General features: G+C 45.2%; 1 protein-coding gene across 2 annotated transcripts in view; it reads left to right on the top strand.

Moving 5' to 3' along the window:
- The first annotated feature begins 277 nt into the window (after nucleotides 1–277).
- Eva1c (eva-1 homolog C) overlaps nucleotides 278–10,725 on the top strand; it is a 96,976-nt gene continuing 86,528 nt past the window's right edge. The window contains exon 1 of one of the 2 annotated variants that reach the window (XM_008835978.3): nucleotides 278–543. In XM_008835978.3, the coding sequence (XP_008834200.1) occupies nucleotides 384–543 (160 nt within the window). In that variant the 5' untranslated portion in view covers nucleotides 278–383. The remainder of the gene's footprint in view (nucleotides 544–10,725) is intronic. The other variant, XM_008835979.3, reaches the window with a different exon arrangement.

Raw genomic sequence — 10,725 nt, 5'->3', positions numbered from 1 at the left:
CCTTGGGACCCGGGCGTAGAAGGCGCTCAAGTCTCGCAGAGCCGGGAATCGCTGCTGGGGACACCCTCTGAACCCGCGACCAGCCTGCGCAGTCTCCCGGGGCGCGGGGCTGCACCCCCTCGCTTCCTCCCACCGCACCAAAGCAGCAGAGATTTCCTCCGGGGGAAACTACGCGGCTCCTTCCCGGGACTCCTCGCCCCGCCCCGGGTCTCCGCCCCCTCCCCTAGGCTGGGGATCCCGGGCTGGGCGGAGATCGTTTAAGAAGCTTCAGCAGCCTGGACCAGGAGGCGGCGGGGGCCGCGGAACCGCTGGCCACCCACTCGCGCCGCCATGTGACGCGGTCCTCCGGGTCTGCGAGCCCCCGCGCGCCCGCGCCCGGCACCATGCTCCTGCCCGGACACGCGCGCCAGCCGCCCGCGCCGCAACCAGCGCAGCATCCTGGCCTCCGCAGGCAGGTAGAGCCTCCCGGGCAGCTCCTGCGCCTCTTCTACTACACGGTCCTGGTGTGCTCCAAAGAGACCGCAGCGCTCGCGGATTTCTCCGGTAAGAGCTCCGTTCCTCGCGGTGCGCCGGTATTCCCACACTGTTGCTCACGTGTGCTGTATCGTGGGAGGACGACTTGGTTGGATTAAAGCTGAGGCGTACTCCCAACCAGTTTTCCTGCCTGGTGGGAGCCTTTGGCATTTAGATGGTTGAGAGTGGGGTGGCAGCAGGGTAGCCATTCCTCCCCAAAGAAGAACACGTGATATGTTTAGTTTCTCACCGTGCTGTTGATCCTGTCAATTTCCTGGGCATCAGTGACCCAGCCCTGACCCTCCAGTGTTCACCAAAGACTCCCAAACTCAGCCCAGCGCTGGAAGATAACAGGGATTGTGGTCCAGGAGTTGCTTTTGGCTTTGCCACCCACTTGGTAAGGGTGTGTCTCAGCCCGGCTCCAGGGTACCCGCGTAAGGAGACTAGCTCGGGGCACGCTGGCTCTAAAGTGCACGTTGGCAGCTAGGGAGAGAGCCTTCAGGGAATGCAGGCGGTGGAGATGCCAGGAGAGACTCAGAGAAGCTGACGGAGCAGAGAGGGTGCTCAGGGGGTGATTGTACAGCCCAAAGGGGCCAGCATCCCCCTCCCCAACACTTTGGAGGATCTCTTCAAGCGCTTGCAAAGGATCTCAGGTGTGAGGCGTCAGGTGTGGCACGGGCAGCATGAAGTGTCAAAGACTGGTGATGGTTTTAGGACCACAGGTTCAATGTAATAAATGTATTTGCAACTGGAACAGCCCTGAGTTCATCTGGCAAGGTTGGAGGACTGCATCTTTCCCCAGCCTGCCCAGGAAGCTGTTCTGAGTCCCACACTCCCCTTCTCCAGAAATCTGCCCAGGCCGTGCTATACAGACTCTGACAGGCCCCTTCATGCAGTTCCCCCTGACCCAATATAATTGTGGTAAACAGAATCACTCTTCAATCTTGTTTATGAAATAGACTGCATGGCAGGGGAGCTGGCAGTGTAGACGTTGAGTTCTGGTTTGCTTACACAGAGTGTCATTGTTAGCTGAGAGCCCTTAGGTCAGGGGTTCTTTGCTTTGAATATTTAATATCAAGGCAGTGTTTTTCTGCCTGGCCAAGAAAGCCAAGATATGCCTATTTGGCAAGCAAACCAATGCCCTTAAAATTAAACCTCAGAGGATCAAAACTCTGGTAAAATGTGCTGGGGAAATTTATCGGGATTTTTTTAAAAAGCACTATTGACTTTTTTTCTTTTTGTTTTCTGTAATAGAACTTCCTTGGCTTCTAGAAAAGTTGTGTATTTGCTGATTTAAGTTCTGAGTTCAGCCACTGTCTTGCTCTGATTATTGTAAAGAATTGAAAGCTGACAAGCCTTTTTCTGATGACATCATTGCAACAGAACAAATATTGCTTTAGGCAAATTGCATTGTAACCATTGGGCTGTGTTTTTGTACAGATTATAGACTCTTAAGGGTTTGTTTCTTTAGAGAAGCAGTTCCAGTACTTGTGACAGTCTGTATGTAGGTTGCCACCCAAGTCTGGAAAATTATTTGGGTGTAGCAATTTGACACACAGTAGATCTGAGCTGTCAAATGGAGATGACATTGGGATGCTTGGATACAGATTCTCCTATGGTTCAAGACTGATAAAAGGCTTTTCCTTCTGTTTCCCATGCAACCCCAAATTCCAGGATTTCTAACTCCCAGAGTCAGCAGTAGGTGGTGGTATTGCCAGGTCTTTCTCTCACAGGTGTTGCTCTCTAGGGACCAGAAAGAAACCTGTGGTCTTGTCCTCCCAAACCATAGGCACATTCACATTTAAACCTAAGTTCTATGTAGTGTGGGATTGGGAAAATGTCCAAAAATCTCAGGAAGAAAGGTGAGGTTTTCCCATCTTCTCATTTAGCTTCAGACTGAGTCAGCCTGCAGGAACAATCCCCCATCCCCTAGTCATGTGATCTATAGATAGTGTAGAGGGAAATTCTTAAACTCAAAAATGGACACTTTGAGTGTCCAGTAGATCCCGATCTTGTGATTGATTTCCTGTGGCCTCAAAGGGTACTGCCTGCTTTCAGGGTCAGGCAAGCCTGTTCCCGTTTTATGAGTTTGGGGGAGTTTGTAGAAGTGGAATAGAAGTCTACACTGAGATAGTGTCCCCACCCCCTAGCCTTGCCACAATAGCCAAGGGCTAGGGAACATGTTTGACATTTCAGACACTTGATTTCTAAATAAGGGAAACAGCAGAAAGGGGTGGAAGATGGAGGGAGTTCTGGACCCTTTTGCCCTATGAAGAAGAGAGGATGATGTATCCACATGAAGAAAGCTCCAGAATGCAGTGGGCCCTAATCATAGTCTGTATAGTACAGAGTCTTCCAGATCAGCACTGTGGTTTGTGAAAGTTACTTCATGCCTGCTCTCTTTAGCCAACTTCCCAGGCTACTGCCTGAGGCTGTCAGCTGGTGTCCGTTTTCCCGGGTCATTGATTTTTTTTTTTTTTGCCCTGGGGATTCTAGCATCAGATCTCTTAATAACCCAGAAGCCGTGTGGTGGCTCCTCCTCCCTCTCCATCCTCATGACTTGGGCTAATAATCACTTCTAAGCCTGCTAGGGCCCAGGCTCCCTGACACCCCCTTCTTTTTCTTCCCTGAAGATGTTTGAGTTGCCAGGCTATAGAGGGCACTGCAAGGCTATCACCTCTGTATTAAAAGCATATCATAGGGCAGGCAAGATGGCTTTAGTGGGTAAAGACACTTGCCACCAAGCCTGGTGACCTGAGTTTGATCATCCCTGGGACCCACGTGGTCAAAGGAGACTTGTCCTCTGATCTGTACATGTGCACTGTGGCATGTATATGAGTGCATGTACACATAAATAAATAAATAAATTCATGTAAGACAAATTTTTAATTTTGGTGTTTTTTTGAGACAGCTGTAGCCTCAGTTGGCCTGGAGCTCTCTATGTAGTCCAAGTTGGCCTTGATCTCACAGATAGCTGCCGACCTCTGTCTCCCAAGCACTGGGATTAAAGGTGTACACCACTCTCCCTGGCTTAATACAAAAATTTTTAAAGCATATCCTAAAGAAAACAAGAGTGGCACTTGAAAAGTTAGTGCCTCTTAACCTTAAGCCCATACCCAGATACTCCTGGCTTTCATCCAGTTTCTTCTCAGGAGAGAGTTCTGTTCATTTTTCTGTATTCTCAGATAGAGATGTCCGAAGTGATCACTGATTTCTTTTCTTAAAGAAAATAAGCAGAAGTATAATGCCATTCCCATCATCCTCGTTTGGAGAATAAGACAGGAGGCTGGGGTCTGGGGGAAAGAGCTGAGAGAAGGGTGAGGTGTCTTTTGAAGTCTCAGGTATAAAAAGCAAGGCATTTGCCTGCTTTAGAATGCAGCTTCCCTGTGGCCCTTAGAGCTAGTTTACTGTGACTGTACTTGTTGAGTTTGAAAAAATGATTTTTTCGGTCTTTTTGAGATTGGGTCTCCCTGTAGCCCCACCTGGTCTGGAACTTGCCATGTAGACCAGGCTGGCCTTGAACTCTCACAGAAATCTGCCTGACTTTGCCTCCCGAGTGCTGGGATTAAAGGCGTGCGCCACCATGCCCAGCGAGCTCAAAAATTTTTATTTTGGGGTCTGGAGAGATGGCTCAGAGCACTGGCTGCTCTTGTAGTGGACCTAGGTTGGATTCCCAGCACCTACATGGCGGCTGACAACTGTCTATAACTCCAGTTCCAGGGGATCTGATGCTCTCTTCTGACCTCCAAGGGCATTACATGACATGGGTGCACCTACTTACATGCAGACAATACACTCATACACATAAAATAAAAATAATAAATAAAATATTTTTACTATTTTATTTTGTTTATTACTGTTTGTATGCATGTCTGCGCATGATCTGTGCGAGTGCAAGCACACAGAGCACTTGTGGACGTCAGAGGACTGTGGGTTCTGGAGATCAAATTCATCTGGCTTGCCCAGCTCGTTTAGCCCCTGAGCCATCTCGAGGGCCCACTTGTTGATTCTTTTTGTATGGCTTTGCTCTGTTGTTTCTCTGATGAGGACAAACTGGATCTTCTTTCCCTTCCTCCCCTCCTCATTTCTTCCCTTTCTCTCTCATTTCCTATCTTTTTTCCCCCTCAAGGAAGTTCAAAGTCTTGAACTAGAGGGATGGGAGGGAGAGAAAGAAAGTAGGATCCTTGAGTTCCCAGAGAGCTACTGAGTTCGAGCAAAGTGGTGTTGACCATGTGCTTACACATTTGGATCATCTGGGTTTGGGGGTGAAGCAAGGAATGAGAGGAAGCAAGAGGGATTGGGGATGGAGAGGAGGGTAATAGTGACTGCCTGTACCATCTTCCTTGTCCTCAGATAACCCCAGACTTCAAAGAAAGGTCTTTGTGTGACAGTGGTGCCCCAGACTAGCGCTATGCTTTTCCCTATGGATGGTACTTGCTATTAGATTGGGTTAGTCTGCTTGGGCGACCATAACAAACTACTGCAGAAGGGGTGGCATCATCCACACAAACAGTTCCTCACAATTTGGAAGACTGGAGGCCAGTAACATGACTCAGAAGATAAAGGCACTTGCCATCAAGCCTGATGGTCTGAGCTCAATCCCTGGGTCCCACATGGTGGAAGGAGAGAACTGATTTTCAGAAGCTGTCCTTTGATCTCCACACACTTGTAGGCGGGCACACAGCCCTCCTCCCAGCAAAATAAATACATGTGAATACATGTGAAAAAATTAGCCTGTAATCCCACCCCTCGGGAGGTAGAGGCAGGCGGATCTCTGTGAGTTCGAGGCCAGCTAGGGCTACAAAGAGACCCTCTCTCAAAAAGACAAAAATAAATAAATTAATTAAGTTAAATTAAATTAAATGAGCCGGGCATGGTGTGCATGCCTTTGATCCCAGCACTCTGGAGGCAGAGGCAGGTGGATTTCTGTGAGATCAAGGCCAGCCTAGTCTACACAGCAAGTTTTAGGCCAGATTGGGCTACAGGGAGACCCCGTTTCAAAAACTTAAAAATAAAATTAAATAAATATTTCTTTTTTAAAAAGCAGTTTGCGAGGCTGGACCTCCAAGATCAACCTGTTGGCTTCATTCCTTGGCTTGTAGAAAGCCAGCTTCTCATTCATGTGTTCACTCCTCTATGTATATCTCTGTTCTAACCTCATCTTCTAAAGACACTATTCAGGTTGGATCAGGGCCCACACTGATGACCTTATCTTAACTTAATCACCCATTTAAAGATGATCCTCCAAGAAAAGAAAAAAAATTAAATTAAAAAAGACTGTACCTCCAAATATAGTCATATTCTAAAATGAACCTGGGTGACACACAATTCAGCCTGCACAATAGATCTGACTGGCAGCTCCATATTTCAGTGGTCAGAATTTCAGGATGAAGGACTATGATGATACAGTGGATCTTGGAGGCCAAGTCCTGATTTGGGAAGGGATGGGGGACACATCCCTTGAAAATAGCTGTCCATTTTCAAGAGGTTAAACTTTCCTATTCTGCTCCCAGAAAGTATATAACCCTGGACGCACATAGAATGACCTGAGGAGACTAAACGTATTGGTGGGCAGCTGTGCTCCAGGGCTTCTGATGGAATTGACCTGCAGAGAGCCAGGCATTGGGGTTCTTTTAAAATTCCCCAGGATATTCCAAGATCTATTCAGAGTTGAGAAGCATCGTGTAAGTGGTCATAATACACAACTGCCTCCTGTCCATGTGTCAGTCCACCCACAGTATGGTTGGTTGGAGTACCTTTCCCCATTAGCCCAAGGTTCACGACGAGGAAGGACAAGGCTGTTTTCCCAGCTCCTCACCGCCTCCCAACACATAGGTGCACACACGTGTATGCACACACCCCTGTCTGCATTTTATCATGTCACAGTCACATAGTCCTTTGACCCAGGAGTTATCTTTGCTTTAAAAGTTTTCATGGAATGAAAAGGCAGCTTGTAACAGAAGAAAAACAGACTGTGTCTGAAGTTACCCAGCTCCCACGGAAGAAGAAACATCAAGTGTCTGAAACCGCTCGTCTGTTTCCATGGAAAGCAACTACATCTGAGAAATGTCCTGCAGTCTCTTTCTGTAGTGAAGAGGCGATGTCTCAGCTCACAAGTGGGTCCTGTTATTGATGGCTTTGGTCTCCCAGGTGCTTTATTGGAAAGGCCAGCCTAGCAGCAGTCTCAGGGAAGAAACAGAAAGAAAGGAGTAAAAATTAATTGAGCTCAGTGTTATTTGATTTCAACCACATAGCAACTCTGTGGTAAGAATTAGTCTCATTTATATACAAGAACTTGGCTTCAGAGATGGTAACTAACTTGCCCAAAACTACCCAGCTAAAAGAGCAGAAACAGCTCCTGACACTGAGCTGGGGCTTGAGCTTTGATGGTGTTGAGGGAACAAAACCAACAAAAATGCTTTTACAATTTTCCTAGCCTCTCTAGATGGTTCCTGAAGCAACCACTGTCTCAGGTGCCCACTGAGGAGACAGGTCTCCCATGCATTCTGAAGTGGGTTTGGTCATGGGTGATGCACTGGGATTTAGGAGAATGCTCTGGTCATTCTTCAGGATCTCCTGGAGAATGGTTCCAGGATCTCCACGGACATCAAAATCCTCAGATATCTTTTCTCATATAAAGGATGTATTGTCTGCATATCACCTACACATTGCCTTTTGTGCACTTTCGGTCATCTCTAGATTACTTATAATATCCCAAAGATCATGCTATGTAAATAGTTGTTATAATGTATCATTTAACCCAAGTGTGTTAAATTGGCAACTAAGCTATCCAGCATATCAATAGAGCAGTGGGAACTAGACATGCCTGGACACTGATTTGTTTGACATGCTGAATGAGATAATACCATTATTCTTGGTAACTACTTTTCCATTTGTAATACATTTTCTAATAAAAGTTTTAAAAATAGAGAATAATAACAGGAAAAAGAATCTGTACCCATTTAGTACAGACACAATGTACGTGCGTGAGGGGTGTTGAGACAAGGTTTGATGTAGACCAGGCTGGCTTCAAACTCACCATGTAGCTATCTGAAGATGACTCTGAACTCCGGATGCATCTATCTCTACTTCTTAGATGCTAGGATTGTAGGTATGCTCCACCATGACTCACTCAATCCAGACACAATTTTTAAAAATTATTTATTGTTTTTATTTTATGTGTACGAGTGTATTGTCTGCATGTGTATAAGTGCACCTGTTATCATGTAATGCCCGTGGAGGTCAGAAAAGGGCTTTGGATTCCCCTGGAACTGGAGTGACAGACAGTTGTTTGCTGCTATCTAGGTGCTGGGAACTGAACTCAGGTCCTCTGCAAAAGCAGCCAGTGCTCTTAACTGCTTAACCATCTCTCCAACCCTCAGACACAACTTTTTAAATTAAAAAAAAATTTTTTTTTGGTCTTTTTAAGACAGGGTCTCCCTGAGCCCCAGCTGGCCTGGAACTCACTTTGTAGACCAGGCTGGCCTTGAACTCACAGAGATCTGCCTGCCTCTGCCTCCCGAGTGCTGGGATTAAAGGCGTGCGCCACCACACCCAGCTAGACACAACATTTTTAAAAATATTTTTGATCTGCAGTATATTGGATGCTTGGATATGGAACCTGTGGATTTGGAGGGCTTGTGGTATTTGCTTTTCCTTCTTGAAAAACGTTTTATTTGTGATTAACATATACATTGACAATGGAACAGTGTGCAGTTTGTAAACAAGTATATATGTATATTAGAGATCTGTTCTCAAAAGATTTTTTTTTGCTGATGAGTCATGATTATGAAAACATAGAGGTTGTTGGTCTTCCCAGCCATCCTGTCATCTTGGTATGTCAGCTTTCTCGAAAAGGCAGCAGTTTGAGAGTAACGCGAGAAGAGAACATCTGCCCCTGCCTTAATATCCACGCCTCCCGCCTGCCTTGCCTGCTTCTCCCCAGATGAGACAGGATTTGAAGCTAGTTCCTACCTTGTTTCAAAAGTCCACACTCTTATCAGTTGAACTAAGAAATATCTCAAGAAAGTAGGGCAAGGGGCTCTGTGAACTTTTATGGTCTTCAGTCACTGTCTTCATGAGGCTGGTGTGAGTGTGTCTTTCTGGGAGGAAGTAGCTTTTCTTTTTTAAAATATATATATTGTTATTTTTATTTTTTATATGTGTGAGTGTATTGCCTGCGTATATACAAGTATAGTCGGGTCATGCAATGCCCTCGGAGGTCAGAAGAAAGTGTCTCATTCCCCTGGAACTGGAGTTAAAAACAGTTGTTAACTGCCATGTGGGTGCTAGAAATTGAACCCAGGTCCTCTGCAAGAGCAGCTAGTGCTCTTAACCACTGAGCAATCTCTGCAGCCCAGAAATAGCTTTTCTTAAGGACATAGATCATGGAGTCACTAAGATTGTAGCACTGTAAGGAGAAGCTCAGATGGGAAAGGCGCTGACCCAGTGACAGATCTGTAATGAGTTTTGCCTTCCCTTAGAAGGGGAGCCCTTTGCTGGTCCCTCCGTGTGGCTGTCTCCAGTTCAAACTCTTGTCCAGCACAGGCAGTGCCCTCCTCACTTGGCTTCCCTCAGCACAAGTGAGCAACACTGTCGAGTTAAAAACACCTTTGGTTTATCTGATGAGAAGCAAATCAGCCCTTGCAAAGAAATGAATCACTGTATTTCAGATGTTGTTCTAAGAGTTTCAGCCCATTTCACATTTCACCCTCATAACTTTTGTTTAAAAATGAAGAGCTTAAGCAACTTTTAAGGATGGCAATCTAGTAAGTTTTCTTATATTAATGGAAGAAAATAACATACCTTCAAGTCGTTTGAAGAAATGCCACTTCTATAATATTTACAGCTTAAATGACCAGAGCCTAATCTTTCCCAGTAGATGTAATCTTTACATCTACTTCTTATTTCATGCTCCACTCAAAGTAACATCATCTACCTCCAAATAATTATTGATCATGAACTATGATTTTTCTGAGATTGTTTTCCCGAACACCTAGAATCGTTGAATCATACAGAGCAAGTAGCCTTTAAATACATAAGAAAAGGGGGCTGGAGAGATGGTTCGGCAGTTAAGAACACTGGTTGTTCTTGCAGAGGACCTAGGTTCGAATCCCAGCACCCACATGGCAGCTAACAACTGTCCGTGACTCCAGTTCCAAGGGATCCGACAGCTTCTTCTGTCCTCCGCGGGCATTGCATGAAACAGGTGCACTTACCTACATGCAGGCAATGAATGTATACACATAAAATAAAAAATAATAATAAAATAAAATATTTAAATAAATAAGAAAAGATAAGAACCATCCAGAGAACAAAAATGAAAAGAGAGTCATGAAATTAGCTAGCACCAACCCATAGTGCACTGGGGCTGTGCAATGGTCTTGGCTACGAGGAATAACAGGTGCATAAAGGGATGACACAAGATCCTAGACCAGCGAATTGATCCAGTGGATGAGTTGAAATAAAGATCTCTATAGAAAGCCATGATGTCATAACCTTCCTGAAAGGATGGATGAAAACCAAATCAGCTTTTGGAAAGAAAGATGAAAAAGAAAATTGTCTCAGCTGAGGCTCAGGATTGGAGGGGAAAAGAAAAACACCCAATAATCCTAAACAATTGTAACAAGAGGCTTGCCTCCTTAAAAGTCTGGAGTTTTAATTCATATTACCTTTACTGGGAAACTCAAACTGAGAAGACATTGAAGCTATCCCAAATGCCCAGCAAAAATAATACACAGATGCTTTCTGCACAGAAACACCAGCAACACAGGCTCCTCAAGATCCCTATAGGTGAAATTCTTCTGATCACGAACATAAAGTTGCAGACAACATTATACAAGCAACAGCAGCAGCAACCACAGAGATCTTCAGAATGGAAAGAGGGAATTCCCCCAAATGAGAATGGAGCAACAGAGCAAAAGGACACCAAGAAAAAGAATGCACAGTTAAGGCAAAGCCAAACGTAGCTACTAACATGAAAAGACATATTGAAATAAAAATCTTGGTAGATAGGTTGAGGAGTGGATTAGACACTGCTGAAGAGAGAAACAGTGAGCTGGAAAATATACAAGAGACACTGTTCAGGATGAAACAGAAAAAATAAAGAATTGGAAAAAAGTTAAGAAAATTTATAGACCTATAGCATGTGAGAGAAAGTTCATCATACGCTGATCAACACTTCAGAAAGACAGAATAGAGAAAATGGGGGAA

Source organism: Nannospalax galili, unplaced genomic scaffold (genome assembly GCF_000622305.1).
Source record: "Nannospalax galili isolate Female #2095 unplaced genomic scaffold, S.galili_v1.0 scaffold136, whole genome shotgun sequence".
NCBI classification, from domain to species: domain Eukaryota; kingdom Metazoa; phylum Chordata; class Mammalia; order Rodentia; family Spalacidae; genus Nannospalax; species Nannospalax galili.
The sequence above is the reverse complement of the archived record's forward strand: the minus strand, read 5'-3'. Positions and strand labels throughout refer to the sequence as shown.